The 25,528-nt window shown below is 40.1% G+C and overlaps 2 protein-coding genes across 3 annotated transcripts in view; both read right to left on the minus strand.

Annotated features, from left to right (window-relative positions):
* Positions 1 to 2,223: 2,223 nt before the first annotated feature.
* Positions 2,224 to 9,676, minus strand: FBXO22 (F-box protein 22). Its single transcript, XM_015638674.3, has 7 exons — positions 9,513 to 9,676; positions 9,291 to 9,423; positions 8,506 to 8,593; positions 8,015 to 8,110; positions 7,007 to 7,171; positions 6,507 to 6,672; positions 2,224 to 5,468 (listed from the first exon to the last, which is right to left on the minus strand). Exons 1-7 carry the CDS (start codon positions 9,614 to 9,616, stop codon positions 5,039 to 5,041), a joined length of 1,182 nt encoding a protein of 393 aa, XP_015494160.1. The 5' UTR covers positions 9,617 to 9,676; the 3' UTR covers positions 2,224 to 5,038.
* Positions 9,677 to 9,811: 135 nt separating this feature from the next.
* UBE2Q2 (ubiquitin conjugating enzyme E2 Q2) overlaps positions 9,812 to 25,528 on the minus strand; it is a 45,551-nt gene continuing 29,834 nt past the window's right edge. For both annotated transcript variants that reach the window (XM_033517074.1, XM_015639196.3), the window contains 8 exons: positions 23,211 to 23,295; positions 18,383 to 18,443; positions 16,271 to 16,361; positions 15,898 to 15,956; positions 14,600 to 14,648; positions 13,642 to 13,737; positions 13,136 to 13,202; positions 9,812 to 11,425 (listed from right to left, as the gene is read on the minus strand). In XM_033517074.1, the coding sequence (XP_033372965.1) occupies positions 11,394 to 11,425; positions 13,136 to 13,202; positions 13,642 to 13,737; positions 14,600 to 14,648; positions 15,898 to 15,956; positions 16,271 to 16,361; positions 18,383 to 18,443; positions 23,211 to 23,295 (540 nt within the window). In that variant the 3' untranslated portion in view covers positions 9,812 to 11,393. The remainder of the gene's footprint in view (positions 11,426 to 13,135; positions 13,203 to 13,641; positions 13,738 to 14,599; positions 14,649 to 15,897; positions 15,957 to 16,270; positions 16,362 to 18,382; positions 18,444 to 23,210; positions 23,296 to 25,528) is intronic.

A 25,528-nucleotide genomic window follows, 5' to 3' on the forward strand; every position in this document is an offset into this window, starting at 1 on the left:
GCTGCTGCTCAGTTCCATCTTTGACACTAATACTGCATTAAACCTTTCAGCAGGAACCATTTCTAGACCTAGATAACAGCGTGAGAACAGAACCTACAGCTGCAGAACCTGAAATAACAAGATACTGCTATTTTCACCCCCCAAATTAAAGCCACAACCCATTTTAACACTTTTTAATGCACCTCTATGTCAGTTTCTATAGCATTTGTAAACTCTTTTCTCAATATGCATTGAAAGAGACTATTTTGAAATTATCCTCTCAATGCAAGTAATGGTATTTCATCTAAAACTTTTGGGCAGGCAAACAATGGGCTGTAAAAATCTGGGTAAGCTTCCACTGGTAGAGTTTTTCAAGAGGGCTGGGTAACTTGAATCTGTTATACACTCTCTGTCACAGAATCTGCTTCTGTGTCAACCATTCAGTCATTTTCTGAAGATTCTAGGAGAGTTCCTCTTTTGAGAGGATTATTGTTTGCCATCACCGTTGCCATATTGGCAACTCATCTAAGATGTGTTTATTAAAAAAAAAAAGCCTTTTCTCACTCTCATAGCTGTGAAAATTTATCATGGAAAGGTGACATGACCTGCCACTGATTCAGTGATGTGAATCTCTGAAACATCTGAGAATTTTGTGCTACCTGCTCATCTCAGAGAAAATATATCTATGAAATGTAATGACAATTTACATTGTATTTTAAAAGCATATAGAAGCAAAAATCCAAATGATTTGGGAATATTTTTTTTTCTCCTAAATTATCAAAGCACTTGAAAAAAAAATCAAATTAGCTATTTCTCTGCTGATAATTCTAAGTATCCAGGTGACATCACTTTCAAATAATCCAAACCTGTTCTAGGCATTTCCTTTGAGTTTCCAATTTCTCGGAATCCTGCTGAAACAGCCTCTCCTGGAGTTTGTCTGGCTGAGAAATGGGCTCAGCAACAGGAAAAACTGCAGATAATAATTAGACTCAAACAACTGTGTTAACTGCATTTGTGCACAGAACATACAACTGCTTATTAAGATCAAATGGATTTTAGTGATCTACCACAGATTCATAAAATAAAAAAAATAAAAAAATTGCCTCTACCATGTAATCATGAAAAATAATCAGAGTGGAGGAAATCATTATTTTCTTAATGTTTGCAGAGTGTTCAGACTATAAGAGATCCTATAAAAGATCATTTAACTGTACATTTCAGATCTTTGTAATTTCTAACTATGCAAACTTCTACACCTCAAATGTTATTTTTCTGTACCATTCTGTTGAGTAAAACAGAAGCAGGTATCTGAATGAAAAATGCTTTTTGCTTGTTCTCTCATGGGGCCAAACACCAGAAGACTTAATTCCTATTTCTGATGTAAAAGCTAAGAACCCCCACCACAAAGTTACTTCTAGTAGAAAGAAGATCTCCATTTTTAGAGAGAGAAAAAGAAACTAAGAGGGGCTAAACGACTCTGAGTGAGTTTTGAGGTAAATTTTTAACTAAAAATTAATTCAGAATCATATGTAACTATTTGTTCTTAAAAGTTTTGCTTTTTATCAATTTATTCTCGCTTTATTACAAGTGCATGTTACAGAAACATCCTATAATGAGATTTTTGTGGATAGTAACTTTAAAATAAAAGTTGCAGCAATAGTTTTGTTTGGTAGTTGCTACTTTGGTTGTGTGAGTACAAGGTTATACATCATACTGCTTGCCTATTATTTTTTGTGTTTCTGAAACCTACAGATCAATTAATTGAATGATGCATCAACAACAAATGTGCAGCAAAACATTCATATTCAAAACTCTGGAAAAAAGAACGTGTTTACCTTTTGTCATCAAAACTATCACTCCTCCCTGCAGGTCTTGTGACTTTGCAAGTTTTACTTTTTTTGTAACAAAATCAAAATCCAGTTGTGGTCACTTAGGGACTCTGTTCTCTTGTTGGAAAGACGTTGATGTCGTCACTTTAACTGCAGATAAACCTTAATAGATATCTTTAGAGCAGTCCTGCTATTCACATTTGTCTCAATCACTGAATACTAATTTAAGTAACTCTACCCACTTTAAAACCCCAATGCTTGCTTCTTTTGAGTGGCAGAAGTGTAAATTTTGGAAGTGCAAAACTTTCTATCAATTATCTCTGCTTTTTTGTACATGCACCCTGTAAGCAATTCTATTTGGGATTCTCTCACGAGTTGTTGTGGTTGAAGAGCAAATAACAGCATGGAGGCAAAATGAATTTGGATAGCAAAACACTTTAATCACAGATGTTGCAATTTTATCACACCACTTCCCTTTCCCATGGAAGGCATGACGTGGCCTGGGACAGACAGTGTAGTGGTTTCAGCCTTGTGCACGGTTGTAGGGTATTGTGGGCTCATCCCCACACTTCTTGGTGCTGGAAGGGAAGAACTCCTGGATTCTGATGCAGATCCCCCTCACACCCCTCCATCCCATTTTCTGTCATATGTTTACCTCTGAAGCTTCCTCAGCTACAGGACCTGCTGACTGTCCCCTGCAGACCATCCTGGAGGTTCTGGTTTAGCTATTCCATCTCTGAGCTAACTATCAACGTCTCTGACCTCCTGGCTGACTCTGCACTGTTACTTAGGACACGAGGTTGATCGCTCTTCACCTGCTCTAATACAGCAACCAGTTAACCTAAGCTGGTCAGCATGGCTGACAGCACCAAGAATCCTATCTGCATACAGAAATTAAACATTTCTTTTTTGTCCTGTTAAACATGAAGGTTATGCAGACAACAAAGGGTCAAATGTGACATTCTGGTTATGCTAAAATGATGGTGACCTCCCACCAGGGGGCTTCTCTGAATATTCAATCATACTCCACTTCCAGATATCTTTCCCTCAAAATAAATTAACTGAACATTGCTCAAGTCACACCCACACTTACTAATGCCCCATCCACAGCTGGACACTGGGAGTTCACAGCTCATCCTATCCTCTAAAAGAAACCCATCATCAATACAGCCATGGGGAAGTGCTGTCTGTTCTCAGCACACATCCACACCAACCGTTCATGCTCAGGACAAATACACCCCTACTAAAGCTTGTTAGACCAAGTTCAGGAATAGTTTTAACTAGACATAGGCATAAAGTTGCTAACTGAAGTTTTCCTTGGTACATTTAAAGCAAAAAAATGTTACTTTGTTGTACAACATACAGCTAAGTATTTTCTTTTTACTACACTGAAAATGGGCGACCTGCCTGATTTTGCATTTAGAAATCTGGTGATATGGTGCAAAATTAATCTTATTTTCTTGTCATTCTATTACTAAGTGAAAATAAAAGAGAGGAAAACTTTAAAAAGCAGCCAATATATTATTAGCTATATTGAGACTATGCTGAATTTATTTATTTGATACTGCATGCCAGCTGCAGCAATCAAAACAGGTGACTGATGTAAAAGCATAGGAAAAACATGCAGAAGCACAAGTCTTAAAGTCTCTATATAAATATAGCATAGCCAGATCTTGTGTCCCACGATTCCAAATTTAACAGCAAAAAACTTCCTAAAGAAACTTAGAGATAGATTGACTTACTTCTGAGCACTCTGGATTCAAAAGACTGTAATCACAATCTACAGGAGAAGAGGCAACCACTATATTCTGAACCACACAGTTAAGCAACTGAAATTCAGTTCAATGTGATGAGCCCAGCTGAACTCTTAGATGGACAACATCTTTAAATCAGAGCTTTTTCTCTAGGAATAGAAGGCAAGGTACTTTGACATACTTCTATCTTTATTTAACAAGGACTTTGTTACTTTTCTCTAAAGATTTTCATTGATTTTATCTAGTAAAACAGTTCAGTTTTGTAAATAGGACTCTGGGAAAGTTCTGCATCTCTCTAGAAATAAAATCCAGGAAATAGTAGATTTAATGCATCAGCAGTTTTCCTAGAGTGCTTTACACACATAAATAGAGCACATCAAAGTACTGTTTATTTCTACATTTGGGTTTACCATAGACACTAAACTGAGTGGAGATGTCACCTCCCTCAAGGATAGCAGAGACCTAGACAAAGAGAGATGGGCAATCACATACCATAAGAAGTGGAACAATGGCAAGAGCTGGATTCTGTACCTCAGACAGGGCAGCCCTGGTTGTGTGTAAGGACTGGGGAGGAGGAGGGTGGAGAGCAGCTGTGGGAAGGGTGCTGGGGTCAATGTAAGTTGGGTATGAGTCAGCTGTGCCCTGACACCCAGGAAGGCAAATCATGTCCTGGAGGGCATCAGGCCCAGCACCACCAGCCAGGCCAGGCTCTGCTCTGCTCTGGGGCAGTCTCCAGTCCTGGGGGCAGTTTTGGGCACCTCAATATAAAAAGCCACATGAAGTTTAGAGGGGGTCCAGAGAAATGCCATGAGGAAGTGAAGGATGTCAAGGTGAAGCCTTATGAGGAGTGGATGAGAACACTTGGTATGCTCAGCCTGGAGGAGACTGAGGGGAGACCTCATTGTGGTCTTCAGCATCTCTTCACTCTCGTGACCAGTGACAGAACTCGAGAAAACGGCATGAAGCTGAGTCAGCGAGCTTTAGGTTGGGTATCAGAAAAAAGTTTTTCATCCAGAGTGGCTGGGCACTGGAACAGATTCCCCAGGGAAGTGGTCAGAGCACCAAGCCCTGCCTGAGCTCAAGAAGAGTTTGGACAACACTCTCAGGCACTTGGTGGGATTCTTGGTGTGTCCTGTTCAGGGCCAAGACTCAAGTGATCCTGATAGGTCCCTTCCAATTCAGCATATTCTATGATTTGTAGAAACCATTTTCATTTTGGAAGAAAGAGGCTTTCTTCAATTGCAGAATTCCATCAAATATAATTTCCTGCAATTCTGATGTGTACAGGGGATTACACAAAATGCAAGGTTTTCTCACAGATATTATAGTAAACTCTATTGCAACTACAAGACTCGAAAATATTACCAAAATGATGTTTACATTTTGGAAGGGGCTTTGACTGCAAGATGTCCACTCTTCCAGACTTCTCAGCTCTCTGGAATGAAACAAACAGCTCAGTGAAGCATTAAACCTTACTTAGGCTTGGTTTGCTTTACTTGAACCAAGGTGAATAAGAGTCATAACAGTAGTATAACCATGAAGGAGGTCATCCTTTATGTCATTACATTCTCTTAATACGAAATTCCCAGTAACTATTCGATCACAGCCTATTTCCCCATGTCCAAAAAAGCCAAAGAGGGGCACATTTGGAAAAAACTTCCTAAATGCATCTGCTTCCATATTCCTTTTGGTTTTGTAATGCCGATATCCTCTGCCAACACAGGCAAACATGAAGCCAATGGTGTTGTGCTCGGGGATGTTTGCTGCTTTGAGACGCTGCATGGCCGCTTCTGCTGTCCTCTCATCAGCCACATCCTGGTCTAAAAGGACAGTGGCACTCTGGATCTGGGGACCGCTGAAAGCCAACCCAACCACACCACAGGCGTCACCAGGCTGGGCATGGTTACTGAAAGGCAACAGGCACCGAGTTAGAGAACATTTTGTGGGGACCACTTCTCACCTGACTAAACCATCTGTGGCAGATGTAGGTTCAAAGCAGCCAACAGTACAGCAATTCTGACACCATCTACAGTTAATAATCAAACCAAAGACTTAATATTTTAGCAATGTTTTTGTGTAGCAACCTTTCTTTCACAAGGAAAAACTTCCACATCCATTACTAGACATTAGGCACAAACTTGTTTCACTCATGCCAAATTCAGCAGTTTGTGTATGTCACAGCTCTGCAATTCCAGCTAAACCATCAGTTAAACTTAGGACAAACAAAGGCACTGAGGATTTATACATAAAAGCAGGGCAGCAGCCAGCAAAGGTTTTGGATTCATGTTGCTTTAAGTTGGTTGGCCAGGATACATGGGGCTTAGTAGTCACATACTTAACCTTTATCTGCAGGGACTTTATTTAAGGTCAGGTCTCTTATCTGGGGCAACGGTGCACTGGTAAAATCAGATGCAAGAAAAATGTTGATATTAATACGGACTCCAGACCTCCAATGGCAGGAGAGCAGCGTATGGGCATGGCTGTACAGAGCTCCACAGGACAGAGTGCCAAATCTTTCAGCAGCCAGGGTGGATCAGGTGAGCTCCTGGGGCACAGCCCTGTTGTGTGTGCAGCCACTGCTCTGTGCTATGGGCAGAACTGATACACAAATACATGTTCACATCCTGGGCTCTGTCACAACAGGCACTCAATTACCTGCACTCCAGAGATGAAATGCTGACTGCAATAAACAAACAAAAGGTATCTGAAGCTGAAAATCTTCTTTTCAGTGGGTTTTCAGAATCCAAATTGTAACACAGCCATACAAATCTTCCAGCTTTTCTGGCTACATCAGAGTATAGCAGTTGGGACATTTTTCCTTTTAAGAAATTGTTGTTTTACTACTGGTAAAGGGGATTTTCAATATAACTAGAAGGCTATGGATCTGCAGTGTTTCTCTCATTTTAAATCTTTTTCATCATTTACCTTAAAAAAAAATACCTACTTCTCAGAGGTCAGTGATGTAAAGCTCTCCACCTGTCCCCCAGCCAGGATGATACTTTTCTCATTCAATGGATTAACTATTTGATGAAGAAATCGAGTAGCTCCAGTCTTCCAGGAATTGTAGCCAAACAGAAGAACAACACGGAGATCTGGGTTATTCTTCAGACCTACAAACAAAAGCCAACACTGATCCCCCTTATTTTTAAATCCTGAACTCTGAAACTCAACCATCCTAGTTTCTCCCCAACTAATACATCACACATCTCTCAGAACAGCTCTGCTTGAAATGTAACTGAGGTAACTGGAAACTGATACTCAGGATAACTTATCCTTAATACTTCAGAAACTAGGAGGAGCAGAGATACACAGTAATCAGCTGGAGCCCCACAGAGGCTCTTGGAGACAGTACAGAAGCTGCTGGTTCTACGCAGAACTCCAGACTGGCACCTCAGAGAGCAGCACCTCACAGAAGCCCACGTAAAGGAGAGGAAAATGACATACCTGCTTCAGCAAATTTACTTTCATCAAAGACCCTGTTCTTCACATCTTTAGAAAAATGGAAGGTATGAATTTTCACCCCATCGATTTTGGGAAACAACAGAGCAAACCCAGCTTCGCCCTCTTCAATTTCTTGAGGCTGATTGCTGCTTGAACCCATTGGGGTAACTACAAAGACAAAACCAAGTGTCTTGTGTTCAGAGATTCTAATACTTTCATTTACACTGTAACATGGGCAGAAAGAGGTTGAACAGCTCAGGTGATATAAAATGTTGACAATCTATTTCCATAACAACTTACTTAATTGAAAACTAGAGTGATTTTTTGGTTGATATTCTGGAAAGATGAAACGTGTAAGTCCTGTTGGCTATCGATCACACTGAAATCAGTTTTGACATGGAGATGTAAATATATATACACATATCCCCCCAGGAACACCAAATATACATTAGGAAACCAAGAACAGGGCAATGTTCCTGCCCACTTCTGCAGGCATAGACATACTCAAGTTTTTAAGGTGTCCTATAAGCATGTGATGACAATATAAAGCAAACTGACACAAAAATTGGGAGTGTGTTATTAAAATATGGTAATGACAACAATCAAATACCTTACTTACAATGTGGAGAGTGAATTTAAGGTAAGAAACCTTAAAAAACCCAACTTTCTAATGATAAAAATGAAGCATGAGAAAAAGCCTGCCATGGGAGGCTGTGAATTTCCCAGTTACTGCATATGCCTCCTGCTAGACCATTACAAACAGGTATGCCCTGTACAGTTAGTCAGAATATGACTGAAATGTATACATAAATCCAAGCAACATTCAAGATGTACATTAGGGTGCCAGGGAAAGCCACCTGCCCAATTAAATCTACCTTTTTAATTACATTCAAAATATATGAAGTAAGCTCACGTCACTGAGCAGCGGCACTGTGAACTCCTTAAAATCAAAGCAAAGGTGGGAATGACACCTTCACACTGATCTCAAAACCCCACACATTTTGCTCCTACCTACAATCCCTGGGGTGACCAGTCCAAGAACCTGACATCGCTTTGGCAACAACTTTTCAAGTGCGAGTGCTGTTTCTTTACTGTTTCTTTTTCTGGCTGTAAAAATAAGAGACCAAAAAAAGCCGTCAGACAGCAGTAAAAGTGTGTTCTGAGCAAAGCCCACAGCCAACCCCGTCCTGTTTAAGCAATGCTGCCCATTAGTGGCCATCCCGGTAACAGCACGCCGGTCTGTGCTGCTCCTTGAGAGCACTGGGCTGCCGGCAGGCAACCACACAGCGTACTCCACAGAAGGGAAAGGAACCCATCTGTGCACATTAACGCAGATCTGTGAGCTGCTTCTTACCACAAATGCAATACTACACGGTCGTGGTTTCCGTAAAACATTTCCTTTCCACTGAAACCAAAACTCAGAGAATTTCCTTTCAGGTGACTATGCTCTACTTACATCCCAATGTTTCTGTAAGTGGGAGTGAATTAGGTCCAGGCTTTACCTTTCTTTTGCTCGTGACACTCCTCGTGCCCGCTGAACGTCTCTGCATCAGCAATGTAGAGCACGGTCTGAGGCAGGACGTGCACCTTCTGCAAACACACAGGTGGAGAGGAGTACACGAGATAAGACGGAGTGGAGAGAAAGTGGAGGCAGAAATCTAGGAGAAACTGCTCCTGCTCCACTGACAGCCCACGCTGTTCCCCTCCCCCTGCCTGTCAGCCAATAGATAACTTCTCATTAGCCCCAGAAGTGCCCGAATTTAGTTAGTGAATTGGTAGCAGAGGTAGGAAGTTAACCCAAACCTCACACAAACAAGAACAGCTCTGCAGGCCGGCCCCATGACTCTGCTCCTTCTTTCAACATTATCTAAACTCCCCCACTCATGGTTGTTGGATTCTGCTGTTCATCATTACTGCTGATGCTGGGAAACGGGGTAGAGACGCTTCTGGCCCTTCTTGTTTCAGTTGGTTTAACACTGATATGCTGAGGCGACACGAGCGCTTAGTGAAGACCCCGTACCACGTTAATACCGCAAAGAAATCCTGCAGTGTTTACTCAGTGTCTCCCAGCCTATGAGGGTTTACCTCTTAACAAGATTGCCGCGATGAACAGATGTGCCCTGAACTGCAAATCCTCTGCGTTTTGATCGGTTTATTAACACGCAACACTTACTGTCAAAACCACCCCCGCCTCCGAACACGTCCCTTTAGCCGGGCGGCGGGAAGCGCGTTCAGCGTTTAAGCGAAGGCGCTGAGGCCCCTCAGGCCGCCCCTCAGGTCCCCTCACCTCAAGCTCGCGGGCCAGCGCGCGCACCAGCGCGTGGTTCTCGGCGGGGCCCGGCTCCAGCGCCGACACCCACGCGATTCGCTGCCGCGTCCGCAGCGTCCGCCGGGCACACTCCCTCCACAGCCGGCACACGCTGCAACACAACACGGACACATCTCGTCGGCCGCACCGCCCCCGCGAACCGGAGCCGGCCGCCGCCCAACCCCTGCCCCCGGCCCTTACCAGGCGGCGCGCAGCAGCGCCTTGGTGGGCAGGAAGCCGAGGACGCGCTCCACCACCTCGGCGAGGTTGGCGAGGACGTAGCTGCCCTTGGCCGCGGATTCCATGGCCCCGGCGCCTCACGGGCTGTGCCGCGGCCCCGGCGCCCTGCGTCACCCGCGCGCCGCCGCCCCAGAGACAACTTCCGGTCAGCGCGCGCCAGCCAAGCCAGCACAGCGGCGCCGCCTAGCGGCGGGGAGGACCTGCCCCGCTCTCACCTCCCCCCTTCCCCCGCGCCCCGGGCCCCAGCACGGACACAGCGCTTCGTAAAATGCTTTTTATTCATAAACTTGATGCAAGTTTACAAATTACTGTACATTGCCAAGGAACTCTGCCAGAAGAAATGGAACCCAAACCGAAGCATGCGCCGCAGGGCGGAGGCCGGGGCCGCCCCAGCGCCGCCGTGCCGGAGAGCGGCGCAGCCCCGGCGCTCACCCAAGCGCGCCGGGGAACAACACGCACTGGGAGCGGGGCCAAATCTCTCCCAGCCTTTCTTTCGAGCTAAAAACTGGATCTAGAAGCAAACGCACAAGGACCCGCGGGCGCCTGATAGAGGAAAAAGAACAAGTTCGATAGTCAACTAAAAAAAAAAAAACAGTAACAAAAACATGCTTCTGCACTTCGGCAAGTGCTTAATCCATGGAACACACCCTTCGCTCGGCCCCGAGGGGTGTACAGGCCGAAGGACTAGTACTACAACCAAAACAGAGTCGATTCTGGTAAGGCAATGAAGTTGTGTGTCAGTACACAGACCCAGATTCATCTAATAAAGAACGAACAGTTCCCATTAGTCTTTCAATAACAAAACCACCGTCATGAATATGGCAGCATTTCTAATGCCTCTGAATTGGATGACATGTTTTTGTACTTTATTGTAGCTTTTATATAAAAATTTTTCATTCAAGGACTTTCATCTCTATTTGTGCCAATCACTTTTTAAGTTCATTAGTTTAGAAATGATTGCAACAACCCGTTAATAAAATGGAACACCTAAAAAGGTTTTTAGTATTTTAAATAACTTCAAGCTTCATACTGTGGCTCTTCTTGTTAAGGAGGTTGAGCCAACAAGTAGCAGGAACAGCCCAGCAAGTTCTGATGCCCCAGTGGAAGTGACCAGTTACAAGGTTTTATTGGCACAGCCTTGCTCTGCATAAAAACAAAAAATCGAAACAAAATAAAAAAACAAACAAAAAATTAAGATAATCTGAACAAAAAGCATCTTTTCCAATAAACAGTTCATATTCTCATACAGCCATGAAAAATGTTTAATGACTTAACATACATGTGTTTTTCCTATATCATTAATTTGGAAAATACTACAAACGCTGTCATTTTAGACCAGAAAAACTACTGTGATTTGCAAGACCTGACATTTTCTAAAACAGATTTAAACAATGTATTAAACTTCTTGGCTTTAAATTAAACAATAAAATGCAAGTCTCTGAAGTCTGCATTTTGCAAAAAGTAGGAAATACACAGAAGTGTGTGAACAACTCACTCCTATTGTATGAGCTTTAGTAAATTGATAGCCTGCTGCAGGGAGAGCTTATGTTTTCAAATAAAAAAAGGGAGAAGGGAGGGCACGGCTCAAATCTGCTTAATCCATAAGAACAAATATGGTAAAGGCCCAAACTGCTCAGTCCAGATGCCTAAGAAGGGCAGAATGGTAAGGCTGTAACTTATACTGCACGTGTCAGTTGACAGATTATCCACTAACTTATCTAATAGCTAAAGTCCTCAGTTCAGCTGTTATAGGGGCACTCATAGCTTGAGTCTGTGTGTTGGAAAACATAAAAAAGAGCTTGTTTTGTTGACATTGGTCCAGGTATACAACTGTCCTCAGCATTAGCCATCTTCTTTTGGAGGAGTGTACCAGCCTGTGGAGAACAGAGACATGTTAGGTACCAATGTTGCTGTGTCCAGACAATCCTATTCTTCACCCATGGGAGATGGAAGCCTAACCTGGCTCAATCCTTTCCCTCTTAAAGCAGGCCAGCTTAGTGAGACCCAATGCCCTAAATATGGGGGACAAACCATGTGACAGGATCAGACCTGGTATTCAGGTGTGCACGTGGATTTCTGTGGCAGCAGCTATCCTGAGCTGGACAAGCTGAACACCAACAAGAGGAAGCTGCTGAAGGAGGAACATTGCTCTAACCAAACTTAATAGAAGAGAGGTAAAACTCCCAAGTCTTCAAGCTACTTCAAACATAGACATTCAAACATGACTGCACTGAGACACTTACATAAATCCCATTTTGTGTACCGCAGAGTTAGGCATACAAAAGCAACTGAATGGTTTACCCTATTTCTGCAAGTCTTACCATAGGAATAAACTCAGAAATGTCAGCTGAGTAACTGGTCTTCTGACATAATTTGGCATGTTTAGCAGCTGAATCATAATTGATCATGTGTGTATTGTTTTTTCTAGAGACCTTCAGAGCTCCAATCTCAATTCTCCCCTCTTGTAACATTTCCTCTAAATGCATTCAGAGTGACTACAGGGTCTATCTGTGCTGTCCCAGAGAGCACACAGCAGCTCTAAGCTCAAGACACCTTTCACAGCAGCACTGAGTACTGTGCTTTGTGTACAGCTCCTGAGGCAGAACTGATCACTTGTAGCACATACAAGTAAACAGCTATGCTGGCTTTTGTAGCAAACTAAAAGAGCAAAAGGCTCGGTTTAACAGCAAGATCAAAATACTGTAAAATTGGAGAGCATGTTAACGTCATTATCTTTGATCTTCCTCCCAAGAGTACAGGTGTTATGTTCTGTGTTAGCAGCAGGGAAGATGAGGTACTCACTGCAGTCACACAAACACGTTCACAATAACCTGAATTCCTGGAGGATACTGTGTCCAACCCAGAGCACAGAACATCACAGAAGTGTAACTGCACTAACTCCCTCATCACAAGACCAGAGTACCAATTCTACTGACTACCTTTATGTAACATGTAAGCTACTTAAACCTTTTAAAGCCTCAGGCTTTTCATACTGCCACAGTAAATTAAATTATACCTGAAGCACTTGTACACTTCTTTTATGCAGCAGATAGACTTACAATAGAGTAAAAAAGCCCAAACTGAAACAAGTGTGTCCCTATTCTATTGTACAGTTTCCCAGCTAGTACACCTCTCTTGTAGTTCTTGTATTTTTTAGTCTCAGGTTGTATTTCCCCACTTTCTCTCTTCTTTAATGATTATTTCCACTAGGTTCTTGTCACATTAAAACAAAATCTTTCAGGGAAAGGGATAAACTCCCAGCAGATTCTACACCAATATTAAGATCCTTAAAGCTACAGTAACAATTAAGTTCCTAGATCAACTGGCTGAAAATGAAATGGAGCTGCCTTTCAAGCAGCAGCAGGAACACACATGCAACATTCAAGTAAACTGGGAAAATTGCAATGATTGCAGTCAAGTTATTTAAGCACTACTGTTTTTCTAGCGCAAGAAGAAAAGGAAGAAACATTTATGGTCTTCCCAAGCCAAAATAAGACACTTTGTCACTTGACATTTCTCTGTGGCCAAACACCAATTCCCAGGGTGCTGTGCAGACAAGAACAAAGTGGCAAGAATATACATACCATTTTTCTCATGTATTTGTACTAGCGACTTATAGGACTGCTGTGCTCTTGCTAGATTATATTGATTCTGAAAGGAGAAAAAAACTAACATAAAAAACATAGCATCTAGACATGCAAAACTCAAAAACAGTTCTAAGAAGGAAATTCTACAGTGGGCTTAAATATAAAGTCCATGCACAATGTTAGAACATTCCTGCCTTTCAAGATTCCCTTCTCAGAGCCAGAAATTCCAAATTCTCACGATTCCGATCCTCCTTCCCTCCCTCCCTTGCCAGTACAAGGATAGTAAAAGCCTACCCTGACCATCCCAAGGCTTTATCCTCATATACTTGTAATTACATTAAAAAGATTTAATTGCCAATAAAATACTTATACAGGCACCAGATAATTCAAAATACATATATATTTGCAACAGCAATTCTGTCATTAAGCATCTGCTATGCAAGTCAGCAAGGAAATGGAAGCCCAGCAGTGATCTGTGTAATTGATAAACACAGCACATTTACCTTATTGGCTCCAAACTGTACTCTGGCTTTTCCTTTGACTAAAGTGGCATTGATCTGCATGATGACTGATTCTATTGAGTAGGCACTGCTCCAGCCCTGGAGGAGGGAAAGGAATATTAACATACAACATGTATATACAACTTGCTTCTTCTACTCACCTTGCTTATCTATTTCAGAATGTGTGCTTTGGGATTTTTTAAATTTAGTTTTAACTCCTTTTCAGTTGATTTATTTTCTATAGAAAAATCTGTAAAATGCTAACAGTCCTAGTACTAAGGACTCCTAAGAAGGATGAAAAGGCTGAATCACATTTCCAAAATACAAACAAAAAAGCTCCAACCTTGCAGCACTGACAAATTTTCAGCAATGTTACAACAGAAATTACAACTCCTTTTTCCAAGAAGCAGGAAAGACTGATCTTTCATGAAGTCAATTCATTAAGTTTAAGAATTCTGCTCATCTCTGGCATTGCTTTACCTTACAGAGCTCACAAGAGCTTCTGCCAGAGTCTGCAAGTAAGTTACTTTGTTCATTTACTTATTTTAAAGAGAAAAATCACTTTGTCTACACAAATTATCTCTGACTATAATTGTTTGTATTCCTCACTTCTCCAGAGCTGACTTTATGCAGTTTAAGAAGAGGCTTCTAGAAAACAAAACGTGTCTTGCTCCCCAAAGCTCTTCACATTGTCTTCCTCACAGAAATTCTGAGAGCTCCAAGTTGACATGCTCACACTTCCTGCCTCTTCCTCACAGCTCTTGTAAGCCATCCAAGGCAGAAAATAGGATCTCAAACAAGATCAGCAAGGCAAATCTTGTGGGATTGAGGTTTAGTTCCATCACGTTTCCTTTGGAGTGTGCAATTTATTCCACACAGGGATTCTTCAACTCATGGGAAGCACCTATTTTCATTATTTTTAGGCATGTTTTATTATCCAGATAACAGAGCTCATATTCACCTGTTTAGTGAGAAGTTCCATGCATAATGCACCTCCACCTAGGACATACCTAGAAACAAATGTGAAAGAAAATATTCTTGATATCAGCAGTTAGTAAAAAGATGCAAGTGCTCCCAGCACTTTAAGCTCTTGCAACCTTATTTGTTCAATTCTTTGTTCATAAAGCTGAAAACCCCTTTAACCAGCAATATAGTTACTAGTTAGCCATGTTATACTTGGACAAAGAAAATTAGCACTGTGAGACCAAAAAAAGAGTTGTTTTCTAACTAGACTTAGTTTAAACCACCGGCAGCTGGTCTGCACAACTACAGAGACCATTGAAAAAGCAAAGTCACTTTTTATGGCTACTCTACATATACATAGTACTGATGAGTAGCTAAAAGAAACCAAAAAAATTCAATTCTGAAGCAGTTTAACACCATTTTAAACAATGTAGGTGCACTTATAAATAATATGAGATAATAGATCTTTTCTTGCTCTTCTCCTGTAAAGAGCTTTTTTAAATATCAAAACCAGTTTTTTCCATTGTGCTGACTAGGACTCAGCAGAACACCTGAGCATGACAAAACCTGGACTGAGGGAAGAGAATTTACCACTGCCAAAATGTGTTTTCTATGACCAAGACACTAAAACCTCATTCATCCATATAACATTCAGAGGGAGATAATCACTGAAAAGCCATCCTTTTTTCATTCTAAAAAGAAGTCTGGGGACAACCAAATTAGAATCTAATGAATTTTCTGGTCTTTGGGTCTGCTTGTTTAGTTTTGAGATAGCAGCACCCCTCATGAAACCTAATTAACTGCATTAACCATTTGAATTCAAGAAGAATATGTGGCAATTCTAATCAAATCAGAATCAGCACCAGCTATCACAGACCACATTTTCAAATGCAGGTATCATTTCCAGGAGATGCATAAAAGCCTTGAAAGGTGAATTTAATTGTCTCTCCATGGGTATATCAAAGTGCCATAGACAGCACTTCAAACATGCTTTAGATGACATTTGGGGCATGTCTTCAAAAGTGTTTTTAGATTAGCATTTGAGGAATTTTTCAACAAAAATTTTATGGCAATGTTTCCAGCCAGAGAGAGACAGTTAAGACTTTACAGCAAACTTAACACAGGGATCAAGACCTGTTCAAAGCACCAACCCAAACCATCTTACAGCAGGAGAAGGAACAGTGATGTAAACTCCCCACAGAGGCCAGATCTTACTCATTATGGCAGGCACAGAGCTTTTCAAGTTGTAACATTTTTACCACAAATGACAATTTCTGCAGGGCAACTGGAACCTACCCTCCTGTGAGCACAGGAGACACCACTCGCACAAAGGGAGGATCAAAGGGGAAGTTATCCTGAAAAGAATAATAAAAAAACAGGTTAAGAAATATAATGTGACATGGCTTCCCAACCAGAAAGTATTTCAACAGCCTTATTTGTCAAATCAGATTTGAAATACTACAATTTTTCAGTTCTGTAAAAATACTCTTTCCATAGTACTGGCTAAAAAGCATTTTTTTAGAAGCTTCAGTGCCAAACTTAGCTTTCTTTTATTTCTTCCCTTTTTTTATGCTACAGATCCATTATTACTCAAGTTACAGCTGAGGGTCATTTCAGTCACTTTTTATACTAAGCCTCAAATTAAACAGCAGCTTTTCATCCCACTTACCTTAAAAGAGAAGTTGAGTAAAATGTATTCTACACCTTCTTTTTCTTTTAAGACCTGAAGATCACTATGCAGTGGGCTATCAGGATCAACCCTATAAAAGCAGCAGTGGGGAGATCATAGATGAAGTTAATAATTTCATTGCCTCCAAACAGTAATTCCTATTAAAGACTTCCTTGATGTATTTGTAGTTTACAAATTGTAGTTTAAAGCGAACTGTAGGAAATTCTTGCTCCTTTTACCAAATAAAAGCTTTGCCATGAGATCAGCATGAAAACTTGCTGCAATGTACTACATTCCCAATGCTATCAAGTGTTGCTTAAACACAGCACAAAATAACCTATTTGAAAAGAGCAATTTTAATTCATTTCAGTTGTGTGCAAATAAGAGGGGAGAAAAACAGGAAGATTGTAATTATCTAGTTTGCAGCAAATAGTTAGTGAATCCTTTTTGGAATATGTAATTGTAGATACACATCAACTGTTAAAAGTAATCTGCATCAGCAGAAGTACTAAAGCCAGCAGCTTCTGCTCAGCAGAATTTCAACAACTATTTGTTCCAAAATGCTGGTGGTGTGCAGCCTGGCCATTAATTCACACACTACTGGGTTAATCCCACCAAGCTCTGACATCTCATCAGTTTTTAAACAGAAGAGACTAGTCAAAAACACCTGCAGCAAGCCAAAAGCAAAGATGTTAAAGGGACTGAAAAGCCATTAAATCTAATCCTCTGCTACAGCTGGAACTACAAAGTTATTAGATCTTATTTCAGAACTTCTTAGGCAGCTTGTCCCCATCCTACCAGTGTGAAGTTATTTCAGAAAAAAATCTTCCAGTGCTTAAAAACCTCTCATTTCAAGCCATGGCTTTTCCTGGGCCAGTTCAAAGGGACTTGTAATAGTAACAATACTTGTCCTTCCTCACATGGGCTCTTTCCTCTGACATCTACCCCACAGCTACTCTGCACCCAGTGTATTTGTTTCCAGACAATAAACAAACACAACACTTCTATTCCCTTAGACATTCTGGAAGGCATGTGCTGCATGTACTCCATTTCCTGTTTTCTGAAGGCAGAAAATGAGACCTGTTCACAGCACTTAAACTGAGGTTTTAAATCATTGCACATGGCTTGAGCACTTGGTTACAGAAGCACTTGATAGGAAAGGTGCCCAATAATGTGACACAGATTTCCCTGATATGTCATTCCTGCCATTTTCAGCCTCAAAACCTTCACATGCCCATGATTACACTAAGAAGGAAACAAAGCTGTTTCAGCAGCTGGTGACCCAGTTTGTACAAGTCTCACCCCTAGGACAAGACAACAATTCCTACAGGCAGGTCTGTGCTGATACAGCCTCTGTCCTTATCCTTACTCCCCAGGACACATCCAAACTGGGGAAGCTCTTTCATCCATTGCCAGATGTTGCAGCCACCCAGAACAGTTTGGGTGGGCTCTTTCTTTCTTTAGGGTACTGTATAGGGATGACAGCAGATGATCCTCTTACCAGGAATAATTTCACTCTAACACCTCTAGGATTAAAGTTATTGGACTATGGATGTAATTAGATGAGTTATATAACTGGTTTTCACTAGGCAATGATGGAAGACAAGGTACATATAATTATATAACTCACATTTATGTGATAGCTGAAAGTTTTGGTCCTATGTGTCTGTTTAACTGTAGAAATAAACAACTAATGATACTCAGTTCTGTTCTTTCCTACATCTTAAATGAAACTAGAAGCTGGATTTTCCTGTCATTAAAAACACAAAATCATGCAAAATCTCTTGAAAAAAATTTACATCACTTAAGACTGCACATTTTGGAGCAGTTTTAGAACTGAACAGTAATGACAGTTCATGCAATACACACAGTGTTGCCAGTGAAAAGCAGGTCTGTCTTTTTGCCAGCTCAGTTACTACAGTTCCATCTCTACACATTTCTGTGTATCAGAATTACAGCCACTGTTTAGTGGCTACAGTTACCATTACTGCTACTACTATTATAACACACTATTTTATATACTCTGGCTAGAGATACCAATTTTATGTAAAGACTCTCTCCAGCAATAATAGAACAGATTGTTCAGAACATGTAAAAACTTTATTAACTTACTTGAGAAGCTTAACATGCCATTCATACAAGCTGTCATTCACCAGTTCCACTGAATATATCCCTGTAGAAATATTACACGGAATTAATTATGCACTAAAAGTGTAGATAGAACACATAGCAAAAACAGTCCTTGCTTTTAAATATGAATACTGTCAGCAGGTGTAATGGTATGCAATGGTAGGATACCGATACTGAGGCTGATGCATCCTTCCTCCAGTAGCAGATGCACTTATGAGCAGCTACAAGGAAAAAGTGTTTTCACTTCTATTAAAAAGTTCCACATTAATCCAATTTTTTTTCTGATACTTAACCATTTCACCATCAAACCTTGCACAACTACAACTCCAGCTTGCTTATTACTCACTATAGTTTACACCCAGTACACTACCAACGTGTTTTTGAGACAATTTACAGCAGTGTGAGTGTGCAGCATTGTGTTTCACAGGTTCTCATCGTTACAGGCAGACCAGGACAGCAGATGGGACAGTGTATGCAGTAGAACCCCAAGAAAAGGAGATACTGCAGTGGATAAGCACATTCCCAACAGCTGACTGAGGAAGGCAGAAAGATGCATCCAAAGAATGGAATGGTCTGTGGGAGCCAGCTGGTGACTTTCAGAGGCCTGTTTGTTTTAAGCACGTTCAACAACAGTTGTGCATTTCACTCCCAGAGAAGGATGGAAATTATCTGCCATTTTCTTGTATATTCAAAGCTTCCCTTTGCATAAATTCACATGAAGCTCTGGAAAAAGCAATAAACGTTTAACCACGTGACAAGATTTAGAGCATGGTATCAGTCATGTACAAAAGCTAAACATCTTCTTTCACAGATTTCACACACACAGACTAACCCACTACTATTACACTCATTACCTGGCCTAATATTTAACAGTATCTTTGCTGCTGACCTAGTTATTTGGAAGCCATATGTAAATCAGGAACCTGCCTAGGATTTCTGAAGGCAATACAACCACCAGATTGCAGTCACCTCATTCTCCCCAAGGAATGGGGGGTATTAATTTCTGAGTTTCATTATTCTAGCATAAAAATAATCTTGCAGTTGAAACTTATAAGCTGAAGTACTTCAAGAACAGATGACATTTCAAGCTGTCCAGACATTTATTTCTAAAGCATTTCAAAACTTTGCACACAAGTTAAAGCACCCATGATTGCTTCTCCTCACTGAGTGCCACTAACAAGTGAGTACTGCAGCCGAGAGCACCATTTCTAATTCTTCTACATCTAGAATAACAACAAAGGCCTGAACACACACTCACTGTGCTACTCATGTCCCTTTCAATCAGAAGCTACTTCAGAGACATGACATCTCTGAGGATCAACCAAAGGAGCTAGTAAGGCCTTTTTCCAATTCCCCAGATCCAATGACACTATTCTCTGAACTGACCTTAGTGTAAGTAACAAACTGTAAGAATTTCAAATTGTACTGCTCTGATGTAAAACCAAAAGAACTGACATTCAGAACTCTGCTCATTGTCAACTCCCATTAATGACAAACTTACTCCATTGCTGTATCCAGAATATTTTCTTCCACCTGCATCCAAATGGGAGTAAAGAACACTCATTGAAGACAAGGCAATAAGTTACAGTAATGCTCCTGACATTACAATGTCAGAGACAATGGCAGAGAACAAGAGAACTTCCATCCCTTTGTTCCCTGACTAAGCCTCCAGCCCTTCCTCCTTCCATCATCCTGGGCCACCTGCTCTTGGCCAGAGTCCCTGTCCCAGTCCTTCAACTCCAAGGCCCACCCACGTTGCCAGCTTCCCCAACAGGAAGAGCTGTACTCTGAAGAGCTGTACTGCACCTAAGCCAGAAGCTGCAGTAGGGCTCTTCAGAGACAGGCTCAGCTCAGGACTGAGCCTTAACACCAGTGCAAGACACTCCAGCAGCCTTCCAAGCAGCCAAGTGCTGAGCCAAATAACATCTGTGTCTCCTCATGAACAGCAGCAGGGACACCCCATGTCTCCACACAGACACTACTCACCAACACTATCCAAAGCTGAAGGAGGCCATTGTTTGGGGTTCTCTGAATAATCAAGAGGTGTCACTTGGAAGTAATTTATATGCTTTTTTTTTCTTTTGCAATTTTAACAGTAAGAGGAAAAAAGTTCCTCTTTGGTTCCTCCAAAGTCAAAAAGAATTTAACTTATGAATAGCAGTTTTTGAGAAGTCCTTAGTTTAAGAAAGCTATCAAGGTAGGTTCCCCTTGCTTTAATGCAATGTGGGGTTTTTATTACTCAAAGGGGATCAAGTAAAAGAGGTGATCAAGTAAAAAGAAACCCACAGAACCATGAAGCAAGCAAAAATGTAAGAAAGTACAATGTAGAAAGAAAAACAATTCCTTTCAAAACAAAGGCAATGTCTTATTTAGGGCAACACTGCTATATCAAAAAGTAAATCCATACTGTCTTTGGATAAAAACAGGGAATTGAAGTCTTTATGAACTATATATGGATAAAACAGATGCTAAAGATATGAAAAGTTTTCATTTAATATCTCCAAATTCTTTGTTTCTTGCCTTCCTTTCCCAATCCCTTAAATTACATTAAGTCCTTTGTACGTCTCCAATCTGATACATGGAAATGAGAATCTTGCTTTGCAGGACTTGTGGCTCCCATTATCTGAACAGGTTAATGAAACTGTCTAATTCACAACAGTATCTTAATTTGCTGGAGTATTTTTTGCTTCTGTCAGCTGGTAAGAAAATTATTTTCTCTTTCTTTAAGGGCAATTCTTCCCCTAGATTTCCCCAGGTAGATAAGCAAGTTCACTGCTCTTTTACTTGAACTCCAGCAGCACTGCTTCATTTGATAAAAGAAATTAATTTCTGAAAAAGATACTACCTTGAATGCACACCCACAATTGAAGCCACTGTCTTTTAATAGTACATTTTTATAAAACAGTCTAATAGAAAAGAAAGAAAAAAATTAAAATACTATTGTTACAAGAATTATTCACTTCAGAGCTCCCAGTGTTGTCCTACTGTCAGTCCTAGAAACATGTAATCTCATGCAAACTAAATAAAGTGATCCTTACCCAACTAAAAATCAGACTTAGCCTTTCTGGCTTATCTTAAAAAGAAATGAAAACAGAGTTAAATTACCTTGCAACAGTTACCAGAACCTGGAAGTTTCACAATGTTTCCCTTTGTGCATTAGTAGGAAGAAATTAAAAATAGGGTAAAATGGACCATGGGGCAAGTACTCCAAACAAAAATGACATTTAAAAAGCCAATTACCAGCCACAGCCTGTGCACATAGTGACAGTTACCTAACAAAAGGCAGAACCAGGCTATGAAAGCAGGAGTTTTGTGTGAAGGAAAAGAACCGAGAACATAAATTCACTCAAGGTCAAAGAATAAATGAAACCATAAGGAATGAATCTAGGTAAGTTTTATAACAAACAGCATCAATTTACTGGGAAAATGTAATAAATGTGTCAGTAGGACGGTGTTTCAAAGCAGAATTGCCATAATCTTTGCAGTGTCAACCTTCACTTGACACTACTTCATTACCATGTTTTAGAGATCAAAATGAGGCATCCAGCTGCAGTATTTTTACATATTTCCACAGTCACAAGCTCTAAGTTACTGCACTCACTCTTTAGAACATCAATTTTCTCTGAAGTTTAGCAAGATTGGCCCTTCCTCACAATTTAAGAGTGTTCTTTCTGACATCAGGATCAGTCTTTAGCAACTTGTTAAGACTTGTTTATTTAAAGCCAAGAAACGGCATTATTAGAGAGCCTAAAGACACCTCAAAGCACACCTACCCAGAGAGCCCTGGCTGACTCCAGTGGTACCACCACATGACTGAGCACCCCAATCCTTACAGCCTGGTTTGTTAGGGCCAACCTTAGCTCTAATCACCAAAACAAACCCTGAAGGTAAAAACCAGGTAGTAAAGCATCCCCCATGACTTCATACAGATCTGCTAGCTCTTTACCAGACCCACTAATCCATTCCTTCCCAGATAGGGGGTGTTTGGAGCACACTGGCAAGCACTCAGTTGTAACAAAACTAAAAGGAGGCTGCATTAGATCAACACTAGGTTAACCTCATTAAATTTATACCCTAGACATTTTACCACTGTTCCCAGCAGTTCCATGCGTGAAACAATTGACCTAGAAGTTAAATATGACAAATCAAAACAGGAACCTTATTGTCTCTTCACCTCTTCTTCTACACATGATTAAAAGGGCATTACCAGGTGAGATTTAAGTACACTAGAAATAAATACAGGCAGAAGTTCAGAAAAGTAAAAAGAAAGAGTATTTAAGTTTATACTGACTCTCTAATTAGGCATTCCTCCTGTTCCCATCCTGGCCTGCACCAGGGTCTCACACTGGCTGCAGTGATGGAGCTGTCTATTTGGCAGACCTAGAGAAATACAACTTGCCCAAAATCTATGTCATTTCTATTTCTCATATGATAACACTCAGATAATTCAATTTGCTGAATCCTTTGCTCAGCTAGTTCAGCTACAGCTCCTATAAGGAATAAATCATATAGCCATCTACTACCTAATGACTGGTCATTATTCAAACTAATTTAAAATGCAAGCTTGTTTTCCACTATAATTCAAACCATTACTCCAAGGGATGTATGTTCTGACTTTTCTCCACAAATAAACTACTTTATGTAGTAGGAGTATATATAATGAATCTATCTATTTTTACATATGTGCTCATACAAACACACAAGTATATATAAACACAGGACAACAAAACACAGATAAGTTAGCAGGAAGTATTTCCCAAAAGAATTAATTTAAAGTTTATTTTAAAAAGGGAAATCTGAGGCATTTTACCTGTTTTATAACTCTGTGATCTATATATATCCCTGAGTTCTTTCATAAGTCGATCTGAAGCCTGAACTGACCCAGAGACTGCACCCTGAAACAAACAAAAAAGACACCAAATAAGTGAGAAGTAATATTTACTATTTACATTACAATATTTACAGCTTTACATTACAAAGTTACACTAACTAGAAATTATTAACAATTTCTGTATGAGAATATTTAACATTTCAGAAACATTCTAGTGAGCAAAGTCTACTCCAAAGAAACAAGGCCCTCCCCCTAAAGAAGCACATTAATATATACTACTAAATACTACAGGTGATACAAACTTTTAATCAAGGTACAACAGGTATTTTTCTGTAAAGAAACCTAAATCTTTGGCATTTTAATTTAATTTCCAAGATGGATGCACAGTACATCTTAAGAGTGAAATATTTAATTTTACATTCTGCTTTTACACTCTGGGAGGAAGAGTAAGCCTAATCCTAAGCTTCTACACAAAGTTTTATTGCCTTCTCAGAGGTATATTTTTATCTGGTCATTGAAAAAGGCACAGGAGGTGGGAAGCATCCACTCTAGAACAGCAGCTTGCTGAGGAATAAGACCAACCATTATTATTATTATTATATAATTTTATATATATTATATTTTAATATAATATAATTTAATTAATATTAATTTACGAATAATATAATGTAATATAATTATATCTTATTAATATAATTTATAATAATAATTTAATATAATATATATATTTTAATATATTATTATGTTATATTATGTGAATTTAGCAAACATGGAACAAAAGCAGTATTTATTGCAATTGAGTGAAAGAAGATCAACATCTACACAGGGGAAGACAAAAGTAAGTAAACCTTAAAATACCAAATTATTTCTTGTGATTGTCCATAGTTCTTGTGATTTATGCAACCAGAGCAAAAATCCCTTCTGTTCTTTAAGAGCTCAGCTCTGTACTGCTCAGCAGCTCAAAGTGAGAGAAAAACTTATAACACAATATTCTTGTAAGTTACACGATTACTCTGCTTATACATCCCACCCAAAATACCACTCCAGGCTCAAGAGTTTTGAAAAATAGACTGATAAAAGTTAGCCTTGTAAGATTTAAAATACAGAATAGGAACAAATGAACTAAGGCAGTTAGCAGCCCAAACCCTGACCCTGTGACAATTGGACTTTCACCATCAGTCTGTTTCCCAAGGGTACATTATCCCATTGGACCTTTGCAGTTCCCTTCTGCTCCTGTTCTTCAGTCACTGCCACTGAAATACAGGCTAACATGGAGCTCATAAGCATGGCTGAGGGGAAGAAACCATGACAAAAAAATAAAATTGCCCCACTACCAAATAAAAAAGACCAACCTACAATAATTCAGCCTGTCTGTATCAAGAATTGAATGATTAAGTTGATGAGGCTGCTTTTTTACTCAAAAAATTCAAAGGTACTTATTTCTTCAGTTTCCTTCCAGACATTATGAACACCTATAAACACATCCTTTTTGGACAGAAGCGTCAGAAAAGCATGTCTGGAAGAATATGAAGCAGCTGTGACCATTGCCTAATACCTGAAACATCATCCCCGTTTGCCTCAAGTCCACAGTGATGTTTTATATTCCACAAGGTCTTAATTGTCTTAATTCTTAATAAAAATTGAGTATCAGTTACAGTTACTTGATGGTAAAGCCTTCACATAGTCCTCTGCCTTCTCTATCCAGTAGTATCAAATAATACTCTTAGCTTCACAGATCTGCAGATTTTCCTTTTAAGGCTATTCATTTTCATTCACCTTTGCATTTAATTATGCAGATTTCTGAAATTCCTTTAGTTTTTCTTAACAGACCGGTATGAAGGATGAACCTTGTAATTAAACATGCAAATAACAGACAACTCCTTTCATCTGGTTAAACAAAAGCTACAGCAAGACAGGGTTTCACACAAGTATTTTCTTCATTTTCTACCCCCCCACCTCTACAGAGCAGTATTAGACAAAGAAAGGATTTCTCAAACACCAAGTACATGAAATTTTATGGAAAATGGTTGTTTATACACAATATCTGCATATTACCACTATTTATGTCCACTATTTCCAGATTAGCTGAAAAAGAAGCATTACACTTAAGCAGTTAACACAACAGTGTTAACCACCATTTGCTGTACTTTGTGAGTGTTAAGATTGAGACTCATCAGTTTGTTGAGTCTGGAGGAAAGAGGTTTCCAGAGACAAGTGTCAAGACTTCTGAGCAGAGCTGTGCAGATCTCTGCCCCTTCCACTGTATTTCTTACTGCAAGAAGGTATTTTCTTACACT

The sequence above is a fragment of the Parus major genome, chromosome 10 (genome assembly GCF_001522545.3).
Source record: "Parus major isolate Abel chromosome 10, Parus_major1.1, whole genome shotgun sequence".
NCBI lineage: Eukaryota > Metazoa > Chordata > Aves > Passeriformes > Paridae > Parus > Parus major.